The sequence below is a fragment of the Syngnathus floridae genome, chromosome 11 (genome assembly GCF_059516105.1).
Source record: "Syngnathus floridae isolate MCC-2025c chromosome 11, RoL_Sflo_1.0, whole genome shotgun sequence".
NCBI lineage: Eukaryota > Metazoa > Chordata > Actinopteri > Syngnathiformes > Syngnathidae > Syngnathus > Syngnathus floridae.
The window spans coordinates 7,694,592-7,714,505 of record NC_142423.1 but is presented as its reverse complement, the minus strand read 5'-3'; the positions used below and the strand labels follow the sequence as shown (position 1 = coordinate 7,714,505).

Here is a 19,914-nt window from a genome sequence, read left to right as displayed (position 1 = left end):
CAAAGCACTCAAGTTTAGATGTATTTATTGGCATAATATTACACTTAACAGTAGATACTTTGAAAAGTTGCACTCAATCACAAAGTATCTTTTTCCTTAGGAAAAGTTAAATTCAGTTGTCGAAGTGTTTGCGTGAAGAACTTCGGCATGGGGCATTGCACGCTGATGATTCCATGACCGACTTCAGGCAGTGTCAGCTGACGAGCGTGCAAGTGAAGCGGAAGATGTCGGATTTTGCTCTGTTCCAAGCCGAGTTTCCCCAGCACGTGCTCTGGTAATTTCTGCGAGTCAAAATGTCAGTGGTTTTACAAGTGAGAACAAAAACCTAGATTGCAAATGCGAGCTTGGAAAATCTGACAATTTTCTTGTTTGGTATTCTGAGGATGAATCAGACTTAATTTTAAAAAAGGTTTGAGAAAAAAAATGTTATGCTTAAATGATGCTACCTGTGGTGCCAGTTTGCTCCAGTGTGAATATTTGTGGTCGCCTAAAATGAGGCATGTCAATGCAGATGCCATATGGACCCTCATCTGGTGCTTCACTCCTGTGAAAATAATACAACTCAATTTAATAGACACTTGATTAGATCCAGTCCTCCTCACCAGTAAGAGGCTGCAGCTCCACAAGGCTACATCCAGCGTTGCTGTCCAGAACTTTGTATTTCGTGACGGCAGGAAGGGATTGGCGATTGGCTCGAACTTTAGTTAGTCCACTGCCTGAGTCATTCATTCTGTAAACGGGGCTTAAGGCCATCTGCAATTCAAAAATAGATACAGAAGAGCTAGGTTAAATAATAACAGAATAAGAAGCAGAGATGTCTACCTTGTAGTGAGGCTGAGAACCTGTGACTTCTCTCTCTATGATGGGAATGTCAATCATGCCTTCAGACGGCACTGGGACACCCACTGTGACAATCCTGAGGACACAAATTGGTTTATTTCATTCACCATTCCATCAAACAAAAAACCCTCCCTTGTGACCAGTGAGAAAAGAGTACCGTGTTAACTTATTCAGTACAGTAAAACTTACCAATATTTTCTGTGCACTTCACTACTTTTATTGAGTTTCAATACGTGCTCTGCTGCTTCTTCGCTCCTTGCCAGCAAGAGAGCACCTGTCATCTCCTTCTCTAGGCTGAGACAGGGCAGTAGCTGAGACTTGCACTTGACCTTCCTACCCTCCATCATTTTGGAGAGGACAGGAAGCACAGATGTGATGGACGTCCCCCCAGAGGAATCTGGAAAGGGAAAAGCGTTCAGTTTCATTTCATATTTCTTGAAGTACTCTGTGTTTTTTTATATACCTCTGACAGGAACACCATACGGTTTGTTGATGATGACCACATTCTGATCCTGGTAGAGCACTCCTTGGCTTAGGTGCTTGGCCAGCACATTGGGATGGACATTTTGAAGCTGCATACTGAACCGTTTTAGGTCCATCACCCTCTTCTGTTGGGGGGACACATTGGGCTCCGCTGCCCGAGTATTGGACTTCTCCTGCCGGAGCTTTTGAGCCAAGTCAATGGCTCGTAGTGGAGGTTTCTCTTCTTTCCCAGCATCTGGAGCTTCCTTTGCGGCCGTGGTCTGACCCCTACTCAGATAAATAAGAGCCGTTCTCGAACAAGGCTGGCACTTTGTCCGTGTTTTTCTTGGAAACCATAGAACGAGGTTCCAGTCAGCAGTGAAAACGCTTCTTATACAGCGGTTCATAGTTCGATTGGGCGTTAAAAAGATAATTTTAAAGAGTAGACAATTGTAGCATGGAATGCATGCGAGTGTCACTTCTAAATATTTCCGGGTATAGTTGTTAAAAGACAGTCGTTCCAGAAAACAAAATAAAAAGACCGAAATCTATATTTACATTAAATATTGATTGATATCAAAAACACTATATTAAATCATCTAAAAAGCCGTGCAGTTTGAGTAAAATAATTGAAAAGTATAGGAAGAATTTCTGACCCAAAATTTCTGACCTAAATATTCAAACAGGGTATAACTTCCGGGCTTGCAATGTGAGTTCCGTCAATTTTGGTGCGTTCCTTTTACGACTCCGTAGTACCTTGCTTTTTTATGGGTTCATCCCATTGTCACAGGAAGAAACCGCCTGTTTACGAAGTTGCTTTGCAAGAAATAAACCTACTATTTCTTGAGATTCTGTGCGATGTGTGGTAGTCGCCGTTTTAAAACGAGTTGTTTTCACTTGCAGTATTAAATGCAAGACGCACTGACGTGATGGGAATAAATGATCGAGTTACATGCAGCTTAGGTTTAATGTACATTTAATAGTCAAGTTTCTGCAGCGATTTTGCAAACATGAAAATCACGGACAGCGTGTTGAGGAGTTTCAGGGTTGCGAGAAAATATCAATGCAATTCAGATAAAGTCAATTGTTTTGAGTATTGTTTTAATGGTGAGAGCGCGATTTCAAGCAGCGACGACGACAGCATTGTTTTGTATGATATGACCCAAGGAACGTAAGTATGCATTCGAATTTTGCATCACTTTTCAATTTTATCTGCAATGTGAGTCTTGGATGTGTTATAAATTCTAATAGAGAAGGTCAAACATTTGATGACTCGTTAGACTGCACAGGTAGACCGACTTCATTTCATTTTTGGTGGTGTTTAACTTTGCAATGATCTCATCTCAGGCCGCTTGATCGTCCGCTTTACAGCAAGAAGTATGGAGTCGACTTGATCCGTTACACATTTGGAGATCCCGAAAAAGTCATCTATAGTTCCAACAAGTTGGATGGTAAATAAATCAACACTGTGAATTAGGAAATGTGGAATAATTTTGATATGACTGCAGTATATTGTGGAACCCAATAATACATTGGCGCCTTGACTTACGAACAACACAGAGGGCATCTGATGTTAATTTAACGACAATATAGCATCAAACTTAATTTTAGGTAACACTGTATTTTTTTTTTTACTTGTAGATACAATACGATATCTGTCACTAACTAACAACAATTTCATCAGATACTTCTCTGGTCACACTGCAAAGTGAGTAAAAGCACAACACATTTATTTCGGTATGTACTTTTGAATGTTTTATGTCATTCAATAATTGCTTTACAGAGTTACAGCTCTCTCTATGTCACCTGTGGGGAGAATGTTCATCTCTGCTTCCTTGGATAAGACAATCCGCATCTGGGATCTACGCACTGACAATGTTCAGGTGATTCACTTGAAAAAAAAAATTAAAATTTTGAGCCTATACTATATTTCGACCTATACTGCATACATACATATCACAAGACATTTTTGGTTTGTGTGTTCCAGGGTCGAACCGAGCCCCTTGACAGACCCATTTGTTCTTATGACCCAGAAGGGGTCATTTTTGGTGCAGGGGTCAATTCACAGTCCATTAAACTGTACGATGTCCGCGCTTTTGCCAAGGTACACTTGATACGAGTTCAGTGTGTGTTAGCTTGTTGTAACTTCTGCTGTGATGTTCAACAGTTAATTCCTATTGCATGTTTAAAAACTTACAGATAGGTTTGTGCACCTTTTTTTTAAAGGGTCCATTTAAGTCCTTTGAGACGAGGCTGAATCGTCACTGTCACTGGACCGGACTGAAGTTCAGTAATGATGGCAAACTAATTCTCATCTCTACCAATGGAGGAATGATCTGCATCCTCAACGCTTTCACTGGAGACGTGATTCACACATTTTCTGTAAGAGCCTTCCACTTCTGCTATGGAACCAGTCAGAATCTGTATTCTATTTGAACTTGTGTCTTTTTGTTCATTCAAGGGCTACAACAACAGCACAGGCTTAAACCTGGAGGCTTGTTTCACCCCCGACTCGCATTTTGTCATGATCGGTAAACATTTTTTTCTGTTTCTCTCTCTTTCTATGAGAATTGCCATGTGACTTTAACGTACCTTCTCTTCCCCTTCCAGGCTCGGAGGACGGGAGAGTTCACGTTTGGAGCACAGAGAACGGGATGAAGGTCGCTGTGCTGGATGGGAAACATCCGGGACCCATCAGCGTTGTGCAATTCAACCCATTGTACATGACTTTTGCCACTGCCTGCACTCACATGGTGAGATAGTAAATTGTTGGATCCTCTGCTCAAATGCTAATTACACATTTGTGTCGCATATAAACACAAAAATTGGAGCACAATAGAGTTTAATGGGGCAACGTGGGGTCTTAGTGATTAGCATGACTGAATGGCTGCAGTTCTAAAATTCTGCCGATTTTGTTGTTGATGCCGAAATATATTATTAATGGGCTCGTTGCGCAGTAGTTTGGTCGACATGTCAACTTGTATCCACAGCAACCTACATTTGTCTACAAGGTCTTTCTAATAATGTGCTTCTCTTGTCCTCTCTGCAGAAATTCTGGCTCCCGAATGTTGGCGACGTGTAAAGATTTCAGTATGATTTTAATCAATACCTCTTTTTATAATTTTGTAAAATTTATATGTCACTATATTTTTTTATCTCTTAGCACAGTTTGGTATTTCATTTTTAACAGTGTTTCTTCATTTTAATGTTCGAATTTGTATTGTAAAAAAAAAAAAATTCTGATAATACCTTATTATTAATTTTAGAAAAATGCAAATTATACATTTTCAAATCATGACTACTTTTAGACCGTTTTTACTGGGGCAATTCAGTTATTTGTACTTGTCCACGAACAAATGAGCCACATTTGATTTGTATGAAGTCTGTTATTTTATAAAAGCTGAAACAATTTTCAACCTATTTTTTTCTTTCCCCTAAAATGATTGTTTTGGTGCAAGATCCTTTAGCATATCTCATTAGCTTGAATCTTTTTATGTAAGTGTAATGTGTGTGAGTAGGGGTGGGAGGCTGGTCATATAAAAAATGTATGAATGCTTGGGTTATGTACTCAGCCCTAAATAAATAATACACGATCCTGTCAGGTAACCTCACTACTAGACACTTTTGTGTGTGCTCATGGATGTGAACTAGCACATTGCATTCATTCATAATTTGTTTCTTAGATAGAGATGCTAATTTGCAAGGCATTTAACCCCAACCTGTTAGTGGTACGGTGTCTGTGTGTGTATGTCCATATTGAAATTATGTCAAGTGCATGTCTTTGTATAGGTTTTAAACAGTGTAACCTATTTTTTGAATTTTTTTTATACTCAACCATTTTTTATTAAATAATTTTTAGAAAGATGCCTTTCAATATAGTGTGTTCCAATGAATTTGGGATTAATGAGAAATTCTTGTCCCTTTTAACACCACAGAAGGTTGTTACTGATGGCAAAAAGAAAATGAAACTCAAACAACTAGAAATAGATGTACTCAGTTGCTTAGTATGTTCTGAGTGCTCAATAAATTATATCTCATTAAAAAAGGGATATCTCAGGGGCTCCACAAAACAAAATTACAAATTGGGAAATACCCTAAAGTTATTTACATGCTGTCACCTTCTCACTTGAGAAATCATTAACTGCTGTTTTGTAAATTGTGGCATCCTTGGAAGATTCATTTTTGGGGTATAGCCATCATAAATGGGGTTAATAATAACTACTAAGTAACTCGCAATTCTGCTTCCAATTCTTAGGAGCAATAAAATATCCTCACAGGTCAGCTACACAAAAACAACATCCATGGCTCACCAAGCCAGCAGACTTGAGGTTGTGGTCAGTGATCCACAGGGGGTTTTAGATCAGTGGTCAAGCTGCCATATCCACTGACAGGCACAATATTACTCATCCGCCTCCCAGTTCCGCAGATTGCGTTTCAGGTGTGAAGAATCTCCAGCGTCCGCCTGGAGAGCTGGTGTCACTCTGTGTGCGTGGGTCCATCTGTCTGCCATCAGCGGCAACCGGACAGGTCGACTTCCTGCAGAACCAGACGAGCGAGGACAGAGGCAGATCTGGAGCTGCTCCTTCCATGAAACTGACATCTGACTGCCAAAATATGTCACACCAAACTGGGATCAATGGTATGCATGTTTTGCCATGTTTGCTTAGTTACCTGTTTTGCACTGCACTATTTAAGATGTAGGAATTTAACCTCAAAACTAGTGATCTATTTTATGATTTAGTATGTTTTTTGAATAATATCTTCAACCTAGGATTTTTCTAGCTGTTGTATAAAAGCTCTTGGATTTAATAGAATAGATTTAAATTTTTAATGCCAGCGAGGACAAGTGCAAATTAAATGTTAAATTCACCATTTTAAGGGTTTTGCACACAAACATTCTGGCGTTTGGTAACAGGAGCACAAAGGGACGGTTGGCCTGAAGGACACCTTTCTCACCTTTCTCACCTGATCATATATTATTCATGAGAGTGCTCTGTTTGGTATCTATGGTGACACATAACACAGCTCCAGATCTAATTTTCAATACCAAATTGAAGCGTTCGGGATTTAGGGATTAAAAAGGGTGTTTTTCTTGATTGATTGATTTTTTTGTTTGCCTAATTTAACATCTCAGTTTGAGTTGTTTTGTGGAGGTAGTATGACTCCGGCCTGGATCATATGTTGTCACTGGTGTCTCAGGTTCTTTTGGTGTCACTAGCTTCGCTCAATATAATAATAAATAAATGCATTTTCATATTCTCTATTTACATTTTTGAGTTGTCTGAAACAGTTCAATGTAATTGTGTACTTTTTTTAATGTTCTGCACCATCTGGTAGACTTTTTTTACATTGTCTGCTATATTTTGGATGACTTTAGCTACATCAGAGCTTAAAGACTTCCTGGCCCAAGCAAGGGGAGGTGCCATCAGGATAATGAAGATTGTCATCCAAAATGGTAATCTCGCCATGTGTATTTATTTGGAGACATGGGATAACTTAAAATTTGACTTTTGTCTGCAGAGGAGTTGGTGCTGGAGTCGTGCGGACAGCCAGTAGAAAGCTGGGACAAGGACTACGACCACTTCCTATTACCTCTGCTCACGCCACAGCAGCCATGCTACATCCTCTACCGACTGGATTCGCAGAATGCACTGGGATACGAGTGGATCTTCATCGCTTGGTCACCCGACCAGTCACCAGTATGTCTTGATGTACAGTACGCCAGGAAGGAAGGGAGGGGAAGTAAACATTAGCAATTCAAATGATATGGTTGCATAAGTGTGCACACCCACTTCTAACCGGGGATGTGGCTATATGCTCAGACTGAATGAATCACATGAAACTTGTGCTAAATGTCAGTCAGCACACAACCGCCTTTGATTAACCCCAAATAAATTTCAAGGAGGCTTTTCGTGAAATTTTTTTAGTCACATTTTATAATCACCTCTGTACCATGCAGGTCAGACAGAAGATGGTTTACGCTGCCACTCGTGCCACATTGAAGAAAGAATTCGGAGGAGGTCACATTAAAGATGAGTTGTTTGGTACAGTTGAGGTTAGTAAAAAACAAAACAAAGAAGTAACCTTCAAGTAACTTTCTTCTTCTCTTGTTTATATCGGCAGGATGACGTGTGCTTCCAGGGTTACCTGCGTCACATGACCTCCTCCTGTTCTCCTGCACCACTCACAGCAGCCGAACAGGAACTACAACGAATTCGAGTCACAGAGGTGAAGAAGTGATTTTGAATTTTAAGTAGAAATGTAAAATCAACTTTGTGTTTATCTTTTCCCTGCAGGATAAAGTTGTATGGGTAAGTTTACATTTTTGCCTGTGTGTGTATATAGATGCATTTTAGTTTTTATCTATGTGTTTTTTTGTGTGTATTTTATCAATTACACAAGCTTTATTTTGTCGTCCACAGGATGAGCGTAGACGTATTGCGATTCCACGTGCTAGAGTATGTACCATTATGTAAAAGTTGTATTTGATTAAACAAAAATATCAGAATTTTATTTCACTACTTCAACATTTTTTACTTCCTGTACATCCACAGTCTGACATGAGTTGTTATATGATTGTTTGCGGGTTAGGTTCCAGTGGAGTTTGGTATAGACAAAAGAGTCTCTCAGGGTCTCGCGTTCCCTTTACAAGAAGAGGCCAAGCGAGCTCTTCAGCAGCTGAAGCAGAAACGCATCAACTACATACAACTGGTCAGCTCTGATGCAACCGTCCATCCAAAATATGTCGCAAAACTGGTGCTTGAGTGACTTTGTGTCGTATTGCAGAGGTTGGATGTGGAGAAAGAGACCATTGAGCTGGTTCACACCAAACCAACGGAGACCCGCGAGCTCCCGTACAGGATCCCCACGGATTCCCCCAGATATCACTTCTTCAACTTCAAACATTCCCACCAGGGCCGCACTCAAGAGGCACTGGGTCAGTACGCAACCATCATGATGCTGCTCGTATTTTAAAGATCTGGAGCATAGTTGAGTGGATCGTACGCTTGCTGAACTGTGTTGTTTTTGGCAGCTATTTCAGTTTTAATGAAAATGCTTAAATCACGGTGAAATCAGAAGTGAAAATTGCAAAACAGTAAGTGCTGTGATTGACTTCTCTTCCAGTGTTCATATATTCCATGCCCGGGTACACCTGCAGTATAAAAGAGCGAATGTTGTACTCCAGCTGCAAGAACAGGCTCCTGGAGGAGGTGGAGAAAGATTACCAGCTGGAACTGACCAAAAAGGTACAGAGTTTTGAAATTGGAATGAAAATGAATATAGAAATGCATGGGTGAATTGATATATGTACAGATGGAGATCGATAGTGGCGACAGCCTGACAGAAGACTTCCTGTATGAGGAGGTCCACCCGATGGAGCACGCCTTGAAGCAAGCGTTTGCTAAACCTCGTGGACCAGGCGGCAAGAGGGGCAACAAACGTCTTATCAAGGGCGCGGGAGAGAACGGTGAAGAAATTTGAACACACACACACACTTGATGGGGGGCTCACTTTCCGGACACCCAAGTGTTTGTATAAAATTTAAAAATACCTTTTCCATTATATGTCTCCTTTAATTTGCAGGGTTGGATGTATTGCTCTGCTATGCTTTCTTCATCAATGATTCACATTAATCATTCTTGGTGACAGCAGAAATGTCTTTAAAGTTTGTTGTATGATTGATTATTATACTATTTTAACATCATGGCAACTCTCCAAGATTGAACACAGTGCATGTGTTTGTTTCAATCACGCACACGTTTCACGAAGATGTTCTTCACAATAAAATATATTCTTCATCCTATGGCGCATTTGTGTACTTGTGGTTAAATAAGTCTCCATCATGTGGATTCAATGACTTGCTTCAAGTTTGCTACGTGTCGCTCTTTGTGTGTGCATGCGTGTATTTCGAGAAGGATTTCTTCAAGCATCTGAGAAGGATTTCTGCAAGCAAATTGTAATGCTGCCACGGTTGCAAGCTAATTGAAGCATGCACTGGAACATCTATCTGATTTCTGACCTGCTAAAGATAACACACAGTAAATGTCAATACTATTTTTTTATTTATTTTTTTATTTATTTACTTTTTTCTAGGAATACTGTCACTCCATCGCACACACACACACACATACGTATGTATGTATGTATGTACGTACGTACGTATGTATGTATGTATGTATGTATGTATGTATATATATATATATATATATATATATATATATATATATATATATATATATATATACATATATATACACGCATACAGTATATAAAGTATGTTGCGGAATAAGATTGATCAAGTTATAAGTCAGACACATCGGAACTGTTATGTCATCCCTTCAAAATAAAGCTAAGGCTGCAGCACGGTTCAAACGTAGACAAGCTGAAGAGGAAATACTTTGACAGGCAGACGAAATATTTAGGACTGCATTATAATGTTTGATGTTGAACCTCGGCTTGAAGACATTTTCCGGGACCAGACTTCTTTCATTTTCACTTGTGGAATCTAAGATTTGTTATCGTGCAAATTTGACAGCTAAAGAAACTGTCAAGTTAAACTGTCGAGTTAGAAAAAACAGTAAATACTAAAGGGTCCTGATTGTCTTTTTTTTTTTTTTTAAACGCAAAATAATTGCGTCAATGTTTTATTTTGAAGAGCGCAAGAAGTGCAGCTAAGGCATCGTTGCAGTAAAACGCATGTCAGCTTCACTGAAACGCAAAACCTTCCTGGCAAACAAGATTCCTGGAACCTCTGCGAGTTCACGCAAACGCACTTGTTTTCTGGGTCCGAGCTTCAGTGAAATTTGGATCCGTACGGGCGATTTCGCTGGATTTTACCTTCAATCTTTATGATTAAATTGTGATCAAAGGTGAGCGTATCGCCAGGAAATACATGTTAATGCTTTTTCTTGTTTATGTTCAAGTCGTTGTTGGTGTTTGTGAGACGTGGATCGTTGTTATCGCACTACATTCTCTGGAGATTTTCATGTATGCTGATTTTATTGTTATTGATAACAATTGTGGTGCTTAACCTGTATAATTTAAATTTAAATACTGAATTGAATTATGTCATGACCTCATATGTAATTGTCTATACACAGTAGCGCGATTGTTCCTGAACTTTTCTTGAACCAAGGCATATATTTTACACGATTAAAAAGCGCATGATACACTACCAATATGAAAATGTGTCTACATTACTTGCAGTAAATTAAGTGAAATTGGATGATATCCCCCAGTACACGAAATGATCTGTGACGGCATTCTAATTGCTAACATGTACGTGTGTCCTGTCAGACATGGTTTCCCCGGCTGTGACCACAACCCGTCATGTGGACCCGGGTCCGTGCAGCACATATCCACCCCAGACCGCCTGCGATCAAGATGAGGATCTGTCCTGCATCGCCACTACCTTCCAATATTTACAAACCTCAGGTGCTTTGGGCATTACAGTGCATTTAAATCTCTATTTCCCTCATAAAGCAGTGATTTGGTATACAGGCAATATGTCATCATTTCTTAACTTAAAGTTGAATTACCTCCGTTTTCTACACATTTTTATGTTGTTCTTTACAACAGCATTAAAATATGTTTAAGAAATATAATAATATGATTAATGCCTACTTTTAAATGCAACGTTGTCATTGCAGGCTGGTATTGGGGTTCCATCTCGGCAAGTCAAGCTCGGGAAAAACTCCTGGCAAAGTCTGAAGGTACGTTCCTGGTGCGGGACAGCAGTCACCCTCAGTACATGGTGGCGCTGTCAGTGATGACCCACTGCGGTCCGACCAGCGTCCGAATACAATACAAGAGTGGTTCTTTCTGGCTGGACTCTCTCAGTCCCGAACTGCCTCACCTGCAGTCCTTCCCCGACGTGGTCAGTCTCGTCCAGCGCTACATTAGCTCGGAACACATGCCGCAAGGCCGGACGGCGTCTTCTGAGAACAATCACCTCTCCAAGATATCCCCTGATCACCTCCAGTTCTCCCCTGCCAAGGACAGCGGCGTGATCCTGAGGCTGTCGCGTCCCCTTCACAAACCAGAGACATTCCCGCCATTGCAGCACCTGGCACGCCTCATCATCAACAGAAATACAAACTGCCCCCAGCAGCTGCCCCTCCCCAAGCCTCTTCTGAACTACTTGCACGACTACCCTTTCCACATATGAGGGTCTCTGAGACAGGTATATGGGCGGGATCAGCAACTAAGCAGCTGTTGAGAGATTCACGGAATGTGGGATCATGGAAAATTTTTGTCCTCCACAATGGCCTTATGACACACAAGGCTTCTGTTTTCATCCTCCTCAGGCTTACTGTTTTCCAAAAATTCAATTTTGATGACTGTAAAGAGTGATCGTCATGCTGTACAGTGTTTGAAGAGGAAATAAAGGAGGTTCTGTATTCATCATGTGAGAGGTATGTCTTGAAGAAAATGAAAAAAAAAAGATTGCTCATGCAAAAAAACGTCCTTTATTCATTCTTTTTACATTTTAAAAACGGCTCATATTTCAGACTTTAATCCTAATTGATCCTTCTAGCATAATTTAATTTTTCCATCTAGTGTTGTTTTATTTATTTATTTTTTGTCAAAATGTAAAAAAATATAAAAATGACTAATCTAAGCAGGATCATCCAGGCTATGACTTACTGCAGAAGTTAAATAAACCTGTATGTAGAAGTTCTTCTTTTTCTGACATTGCTATTTTTTTTAAATAATCAAATGTACTTTGTCATATAAAACCAAAATGATTGAAAAGCACATTTATCATGATGCCAAATTTATATTTTTTATGTATTACTTTGAATTCTTGCACAAAGAACAATGTTTCAATAGTTAAATGTTTATGCTTGAATAACAAGATGTGTCAAATATGTGTGTAAAATCATATTTACAGTGATTTGAATTTGCATTTGACTAAAATGCAAATTCAAATCACTATGAATCTGGGAGCATATTTGGGACTCTGCCAATCATCTTAAAAGTGAAGCATTGTGATTTCATATTTCTTGAAACTACCATTTTATTGCTGAAACTGGCAGAAAACCAAGCCATCGTGAGGTCATCACTGTACGAAATGAGACTCACATGCCCCGAGATTTCTTAGAATTACTATAGGCCTCCGCGTTGCACATGTTTTTCCTTTTCCCCTGCTGTTGAACTGCAGCAGAGTGAGGAAATTGCTGATGTGTGTGTGTGTGTTAGCGTTCTAAGTGGTAAAACTGAGCAGTTCTGAGAAAGCCTCTTAGCGGGATTAGTTATGAGCACACGGCTCGCTTCGCCAGCTGTGAACAAGCCATGACCTAGCTCGACCCAAAACAAATTTAAATCACCTCACACACCACGACGAAATAATCATACAAACATGTTGTAATTGTAATTGTGTCAGTAAAAAAATATCAAATATCAGAAAAAGACAAAAAGCAATTTAGGAAAACTAATAAACAGGAGACAAAATAAAACACACTTTCAAACCATTTCAGTATTTTGAAAAATATAGATTATAATGTATTGTAGAGTGAATACATTTTAGACTACTCAAAAATCTTTTACAAAGTAGTCAGACTGCCAAAGCACAGCAAAAGATGTTCCTGTGCCAGGAGGAAGCAAATTTCTCGAGAGGGCCATTCTCAGCAAGCTCTGCAGGAGCCTGCATAACAAATCCTCATCATTAAAATCAAGTGCATTGATGGAAGTAAACATCTCAAACTTGCAAAACAGTGGATCGGCGATATTATTACAAACTATCTTGGATTTATATTGTGACAGCACATCCTGGAGGCCCCAAACAATGTTGTGTTGGATCATCAGCTCATCCTGTCGTGTGCTCTCCCCTCCCTTCCCCATCGCCTCACTTCCCTTCTCTTCATCCTCCAGCGGCGCACTCAGCGACCGAGGCCAACCAAGCACAACTCGGAAATCATTTGGATACATTTGAAAACAATCACTGGGTAAGCACGTCTCAACTAGAAAACGATCGACGCAGTATTTTCAGAATGATATATTGTTATGCGTCCGGTCGTCGATGTTGCGTAAAGTTGCGTTTGCTGTCCTTTACTCGGCTGCTAACATTAGCCGAAAAGCTAACAGACCCGTTAAGTCCCATTGACATCCGTTATGCTAAGCTAAGCAACTAGCCAGCTAGCTCCTCTCGCACTGAAAAACTATTTTTGACCTGTTATTTTTTTAAATAAATCCTTGCGGGAACATTATTTCAAGAATGTTGCTCTTTCCCCCCCTCAAACGGCTTAACGATTAATCATAAGCGTGTTTTTCTTGAATCCAGCGTCGATCCTTGAGTAAACATAACAACTTCCTCCTTTAATCAAATAAGGCCCGCTGGGATACCAAACGGCACTTAAACGCCAAATATTTTCTTTCATTCTTCGTTTTACGTCACAGTAATTGTGCTTTTAAATGTGATTAGGAGTTCTCTGAATGCTTAATTTCCCAAGCTAGCTGCCGGGGTCGGTGAAGGAAAGGAAACAATGTTAGAAGATGGTTTGAATTCCTTTATAGCAAACCGAAAATGTCTGTTGGCATTCCTTACTAGACATCTTGCTACTATGTGGTAAATACTTGTGTTGATGGTTACCAATAGAAAACTAAGTCAACTTGAAGCTTGCTGTTGGGCTGCTAAAAACAACTAAACATCACTGCACAATTTAGTTATCTGTAGTGAATGGCATCGCACAGCAATCGATGGCCAATCAAAATTCCACGTTATGATCTTTTGCAATAAAAACAATGCATTAGATTCAGCCAACATCACCTCGCCGTAGCAAGGTACACATTTGCTGAAAAACTCACCTATTTGCATTTTGGTTCAGTAAATGTAGGCGACACTTTTTTCATTAAGTTTGCTCGTGAATTTTTTTTTGTCTACTCTGGTTTAACACACACACACACCTCTCATCTGCAGCTATGGCGGCAATCAGGAAAAAGTTGGTCATAGTGGGAGATGGTGCATGTGGAAAGACCTGCCTGCTGATTGTGTTCAGCAAGGACCAGTTTCCCGAGGTTTACGTGCCCACTGTGTTTGAGAACTACGTGGCAGACATTGAAGTGGACAGCAAACAGGTATGGAGCCTTTCGCTCTTGTGTCGTGGTTTGTGAATTGAATTGTCAAAAATGGGTCTCTGTTTAGATATGTTGGAATTTTGATTTTGAAAATATATTTTTGCCACATGGTGAATTTGGGATTCTTTTGGCAGGTGGAGTTAGCGCTGTGGGACACAGCAGGTCAGGAAGACTACGACCGACTGCGCCCACTTTCTTATCCAGACACCGATGTAATTCTTATGTGCTTCTCCATCGACAGTCCCGACAGTCTCGGTAAGTCAGTGATTGTGCAAATGCCTCATGTTTTCTTTCGCAGTCATGTACTGGATCACGTCTTGTGTTTTTTCTTTTTTCTTTTCAGAGAACATCCCAGAGAAGTGGACTCCAGAGGTGAAACACTTCTGCCCCAACGTTCCCATTATTCTGGTGGGAAACAAAAAGGACCTGCGCAACGATGAGCACACCCGCAGGGAGCTCGCCAAAATGAAGCAGGTAAATGTCTGCCAAGGTGAAGTGGCACCCAAGTCGAGCTGAAGGAGGATGTCTGGGGCAATTTAGTATCAGCTTTATTCTTAAACTGTGTACATGTTTTATAAATATCCACTATTCCACCCCCAGGAACCCGTGAAGCAGGAGGACGGACGGGATATGGCCAACAGGATCGGTGCCTTTGGATACATGGAGTGCTCAGCCAAAACAAAGGATGGTGTGAGGGAAGTCTTTGAGATGGCCACCAGGGCGGCGCTACAGGCCCGGCGAGGAAAGAAGAGCAATAAATGCACCCTCCTGTGAAAACAGCTGACACGGAACTGCTTCCAGTTTGGGGGTAAAAAGAAGCAGAGGGTAAAAAAAATCCCCCCGCCCTCCCCCCCCAAAAAAAACACCCACACAAGACTGTTCTCTCACCAGTTTTTACAAAAAGTGCAAGGCTTTTACTTGTTTTTTTTCTTGTCTTAAGATGAAGTAGGCTCTGTCAGTATTGGAAATCTTTTTTTGTATTAAAGCATCAGTCAATCAGCCATAACGAAACCTCCAGTATCAGCACGTAGTGTCATGAGAAGTCAGCAAACCTGCCAACTCCAGTCAAGTGCTGAAGCCCTGCCTGCTGACCCAACGAATGTTTCCACAGCTAACTAGGGTAAGAGTACCTGATCACTGTGACTTCTTCGACAAGCTAACGCACATGCCAAGTCAACGTTTTGTTTGGTGCGCTCCATTGACGTGCATCGTGACAAACTTCCACGATATGAGACTGGAAACTCAATTTTGTTAACACGGAAATGGAAATTTAGTGTTTTATGTAATAAATTACTTTGTAAGAATCTGGCTTCTAGCCATTGATTTCAAGTGCTGATTGGACACCCAAAAAAAATTAATAGCATTCTGAGAGATTCGATAACATTGCACAAAGGTTCCTCTTCTGTGAGCCTTTGGGATTTATTTATTAATATTCAAGTGGAATCCAACGCAACACAGAAATATGTAGAAACAACAAGCACTTGTATTATATGTACTAAAGTCTTTTCAGGGGCGGGGTCCAAAGAAAGTTTTTCTGTGATGTTTATACCAGAGAGTGAAGTATGGGGAAAAAAATGAACACAAAGAACAAAGCAATGCAATTAAAATAACATCAAATTCGCTGGTTTAGAATAATGCAAGTATGGACGTTTGGCCAAACTGCAGATTTTATCCAGCATCGAGAACTATCTCACCGCTCACATCCAGTTTCTCAGTCACTGATGCTTTTTGGCTGGGAGTCGTGAGCGTGCAAGCAACACAGGAAGAAGAGCCAAAGCCCCCAGAGCGAGCGCCATCAAGGGTCTGTTAAAGAACCACCCGGCTGCGATGGTGAGGAGAGAGAGCGAGGAGGACATGCACAAGGCGAAGATCTTCAGCCCAACAGAAACGAGGTCTCTCAGGATAGGAACCCAGTCCACTGTGGGCACACATCAATGGGACATTAAAAGGGCCAGGTTACATCTCTGGACCACCAGTACCGCCTTGGAGTATTGTGTGAGCGAGGGTTTACCCAATGTGTAGATGATGCGCATGGTCAGCTGAATGGCGAGAAACATAAGAGCCCATCCCGCAGCTCGGAGACCCCACGTCTTCATGCTGTTATGCTGCTGCTCCTTAGCAAACACCTCCTGCAAATCACATGCAGAACACATCAGAATCCAAGCAGGAATTACTTGAAAATGTCCAAGTCTAGCAAACCTCTGCTGAGAGCTCCTCCAGATACAAGATCTCCAGAACATCTCCTGACTTAGTTTTGAAGGGCAACAGCTTCTCCCCACTCTGCTTGGCCACAATGCTGACCTGGAAATTATTTTTGTCTTTTTTGAGTCCATTCACCTGCATTTCTACTTTCCATTTTGACTTGTTCAGAACTCACAGTTTCCCCACTGAGTCCCGCGAAGGAGAATCTCACGCGGACATCTCCAACCTACCAAAGTGTACAAATGATGAACTTAAAGAAAAACTGTGTGAAGAGCATTTGCCAGGTGTTGCCTTCAAGGTGCTCACCTCTGGCCTCTTTGGCTGCTGAGTGTGATAGAAATAATCATCACTGATGGTGAGGAAAGGGTCCGAGTCGAGAGACGTGAAATCCTTCAGGCTCAGTGTCCTGAAGTTATTAATTTGTTCCACCAGTCCTGGGAAGGAGCAAATGATGAGTCGTCATCCAACCATGTGACCACGATCATGTCGATTTTATTCCCGCTTTATGTTGATGCTACTTCTGACTGATTACCATTTGACAGAGTGAAAGGGCCGACCTGCACTTGAGGAGCTACAACTGTCACGCTCTCAACCGCCATGGCACTGAAATGCAGGGATTATATTAAACAAATCTTGTGATATGGGATATTTATTATAACAGAAGGATGAGGCACCTTGGGTTCTGATGACCAATTTCTTTGTCAAAATGGCGACTGTTGATCAGTTCTGATTTCCACTCGGTGTCTACGGAAAGGAAATAGTTAGATCCAAAAATATATGGACAATGATGCCTTTATGGAGCACTACAGCGGGTATGTAAAAAAAGAAACAAATATAAATAAATAAATTAAAAATAAATAAGATTTAAGAGGGGTTTAAGATTTAATCACTTATCATTAGGGTGGCAGGGTCCTAAAAATGTATTATTATCCAAATACTTCTGCTGCACACTTAACTGTATTTCCAAGTACTTACTGTAGGTATATGTAGTCTCGGTTTTGGTACTTCCGTTCTCTTCATAGTTCCTAATATGAATCATACAAGGAAGCAGACGGATTACTACTCTGTATTGAAGACAAGAAATGTTGAGGCCACACCCTAGGAAACATGTTGACAAGACTCACTTGCTCTCCTGGTACTCCACCCATTGATACATCTCCACCTGCCTCTTTAACTTTACAGCCTGCACTTCGACTCTGTAGTTGGGGTCATGTAAAGGCTGACCATTCAAACACACAATATAACATAATTTACAATTTTGTACAAACGACGTAGTACCCTACTAATCCTAAAATATATTGAATTACTGTTAAGACACTGTAACAAGATGCATGATGTACTTGACTTGTTGTCCCTCATTATGAGACTCAGTGGCCTAAGTGATGTTGGAGTAGTAGCGGAGTATGGTTTACTTTAGAGGTCTGCAAAGATGCAGACAGATGAACCAAGCTTTTGTCGTTCTGCGGGTCGAGGCTGGCAAAAGTGTCCAGTGACACGACTTGAGCGAGTCCTTCATCCAGGGAGGATGCAGTCTGCACAGCCCGTCCCTGAAGAGAAGAACAAGAAGCCATCTATTTTTCCTATATTGTCCTATACACCAGTGGTCACTAACCCAACCCTAGCCCTAACTCTAGCCATAGCCCTAACCCGAGTTTTAATCCCTAACCCCAACCCTAACTCCAGCCCTAACCCTAGCCCTAACCCCAAACCCTAACTCCAGCCCTAACCCCAACCCAAACCCTAGCCCTAACCTTAGCGCAAACCCTAGCTCTAACACTAATCCTAGCTCTAACCCTAGCTCTAACCATAGTTCTAACCCTGACTCCAGCCCTAGCCCTTGGGAGGTGTATGGTTTTATAGAGCAGCACATGAGCAACTGTGTTGCAAATTTTTGCATGATAAAATAATTGAGATTCAACTGGGATTTGGACTTGGGTCGCTGAGGTAAGAGTGCAGAACACTAACCACTACACTATGGAACCCTCGCTTAAGACACATGAAAGGTACGTATATGGTTTTCTTGAGCACAAGCGAACATACACAATGCATTATCACCCATGTGTGATTCTCACCTCATTGGTAAAGAGAATATATATAGAGAGGAAAAACAGTCCAACGCCAACAAACGTTCCACCTGCAGTGTCACTTAATCGTTGCAGGAATCCGGGGTTGGTCTCAGTCCTTACACGCTTATGTGAGTCTTTACCTGAAAACTGAAAAACATTCTTTATAATGACAGCAAGCTCGGATCTTAACAAAATGCTAATTCCAACTTACCTACCGTATGGTAAACAGTCATTATTGATAGATAAATAAAGATCAAAAGTGTGTCAGTGTGAAGAACTTACTGTTGTCGCCGAAGACATTTTAATGACAGTATAGCAAAAAGCTGCAAATGATCACAAACCAGGCGGAAGCAACAAACTTCAAATACCAATGACACTAGTGTTGGCTCGTGAGTGAACGATTCGTTCAAAAGAACGACACTTTTCAGTGAACGAGAGTGAACGAATCACTTCCTACAGTGATTCGTTCTTTTTTTCAGTTCATATGACTTCAACCAGTAGATGTCGGTAATGCCCATTGAAGCTGGTGCCACCTCGCCGTAAAACAAAACGAAGAAGAAAATGACGTAACTTTCCGTTTACGAACGAGTCGTGAATTGCATTTCCCGTTCGACAACTGAATGGATCTGTGAGTGAACGGGTCAGTGAGTGAGTGATTTGCATTTCCAGTTCATCGCGTGAACGGATTAGTGAGGGAACGAATCCTGACTTTCCCGTTCGCGAACGAGTTAATGGGTGAACTGCCTTCCCATGCATCAACGGATCAGTCAGTGAATGTGTTGCGTCTCCTGGCGTGAACTATGTAAGCCAGAATGTCGATTTACGATTTGCCAAGGAAAAAAAGAACCACTCACTGAAACAGCACTTCTGTTATGCAAGTTTTCTCCAAGCTAACGGCTAACTTTATTGCATGAAGGGATGCGCCGTTATACAACAACGGGGAGATTATGCTTCTCGTTGGGTAATCTTGATTTTATAACACTTATAGTAGTTTTTAAATAATGTGTATGCATATACACGCCTAAATATTGTTATCCAATATATCTACTGCAATTTCACATTAGATTGCTGGTTTGAAATTTACTTTTAATATCATTATTTTTAATAAACATTTATGTTAAAACTTGTCTGGTGTTTTATTCCTTGTTTTTATATTCGCCAGTTAAAACATAAAAATCAGTTAGGTTAGCTGCTTTATATGAAAATATTTGTATATAAATCTTCTGCAATTTCACATTAGATTGCTGGTTTGAAATGTACTTTTTTA

At 40.7% G+C, this 19,914-nt stretch overlaps 6 protein-coding genes and 1 long non-coding RNA gene across 7 annotated transcripts; 4 read left to right on the top strand and 3 right to left on the bottom strand.

Annotated features, from left to right (window-relative positions):
• Window positions 1-8: 8 nt before the first annotated feature.
• rpusd4 (RNA pseudouridine synthase D4) lies at window positions 9-2,020 on the bottom strand. The gene is made up of 6 exons (XM_088388477.1): window positions 1,304-2,020; window positions 1,030-1,237; window positions 823-916; window positions 603-753; window positions 447-544; window positions 9-281 (listed from the first exon to the last, which is right to left on the bottom strand). The coding sequence occupies exons 1-6, from the start codon at window positions 1,707-1,709 to the stop codon at window positions 78-80; spliced, it is 1,161 nt and encodes a 386-aa protein (XP_088244603.1). The 5' UTR covers window positions 1,710-2,020; the 3' UTR covers window positions 9-77.
• LOC148390790 (WD repeat-containing protein 82-like) lies at window positions 2,008-5,176 on the top strand. Its single transcript, XM_088388479.1, has 9 exons — window positions 2,008-2,473; window positions 2,650-2,753; window positions 2,944-3,010; window positions 3,086-3,185; window positions 3,290-3,406; window positions 3,529-3,684; window positions 3,764-3,833; window positions 3,913-4,055; window positions 4,352-5,176. Exons 1-9 carry the CDS (start codon window positions 2,313-2,315, stop codon window positions 4,382-4,384), a joined length of 951 nt encoding a protein of 316 aa, XP_088244605.1. The 5' UTR covers window positions 2,008-2,312; the 3' UTR covers window positions 4,385-5,176.
• On the bottom strand, window positions 3,012-11,501 carry LOC148390788 (uncharacterized). Its single transcript, XR_015861141.1, has 4 exons — window positions 10,927-11,501; window positions 7,247-7,506; window positions 6,895-7,007; window positions 3,012-5,906 (listed from the first exon to the last, which is right to left on the bottom strand). It is a non-coding gene; the product is annotated as an uncharacterized LOC148390788 (long non-coding RNA).
• On the top strand, window positions 5,717-9,062 carry twf2b (twinfilin actin-binding protein 2b). The gene is made up of 11 exons (XM_088388478.1): window positions 5,717-5,941; window positions 6,680-6,757; window positions 6,823-7,001; window positions 7,262-7,357; window positions 7,426-7,530; window positions 7,599-7,613; window positions 7,725-7,760; window positions 7,894-8,013; window positions 8,089-8,239; window positions 8,428-8,549; window positions 8,617-9,062. Exons 1-11 carry the CDS (start codon window positions 5,890-5,892, stop codon window positions 8,782-8,784), a joined length of 1,122 nt encoding a protein of 373 aa, XP_088244604.1. The 5' UTR covers window positions 5,717-5,889; the 3' UTR covers window positions 8,785-9,062.
• Window positions 10,004-11,709, top strand: cishb (cytokine inducible SH2-containing protein b). The gene is made up of 3 exons (XM_088388480.1): window positions 10,004-10,172; window positions 10,600-10,737; window positions 10,953-11,709. The coding sequence occupies exons 2-3, from the start codon at window positions 10,602-10,604 to the stop codon at window positions 11,468-11,470; spliced, it is 654 nt and encodes a 217-aa protein (XP_088244606.1). The 5' UTR covers window positions 10,004-10,172; window positions 10,600-10,601; the 3' UTR covers window positions 11,471-11,709.
• A 1,380-nt stretch (window positions 11,710-13,089) lies between these two features.
• On the top strand, window positions 13,090-15,683 carry LOC148390786 (rho-related GTP-binding protein RhoA-B). Its single transcript, XM_088388482.1, has 5 exons — window positions 13,090-13,250; window positions 14,222-14,379; window positions 14,514-14,634; window positions 14,723-14,853; window positions 14,980-15,683. The coding sequence occupies exons 2-5, from the start codon at window positions 14,224-14,226 to the stop codon at window positions 15,151-15,153; spliced, it is 582 nt and encodes a 193-aa protein (XP_088244608.1). The 5' UTR covers window positions 13,090-13,250; window positions 14,222-14,223; the 3' UTR covers window positions 15,154-15,683.
• Window positions 15,684-15,757: 74 nt separating this feature from the next.
• On the bottom strand, window positions 15,758-19,087 carry tmem43 (transmembrane protein 43). The gene is made up of 12 exons (XM_088388476.1): window positions 18,930-19,087; window positions 18,654-18,794; window positions 17,994-18,128; window positions 17,706-17,800; window positions 17,557-17,606; window positions 17,256-17,325; window positions 17,114-17,184; window positions 16,888-17,015; window positions 16,757-16,807; window positions 16,579-16,680; window positions 16,391-16,508; window positions 15,758-16,297 (listed from the first exon to the last, which is right to left on the bottom strand). The coding sequence occupies exons 1-12, from the start codon at window positions 18,945-18,947 to the stop codon at window positions 16,095-16,097; spliced, it is 1,182 nt and encodes a 393-aa protein (XP_088244602.1). The 5' UTR covers window positions 18,948-19,087; the 3' UTR covers window positions 15,758-16,094.
• Between the last annotated feature and the right edge of the window lie 827 nt (window positions 19,088-19,914).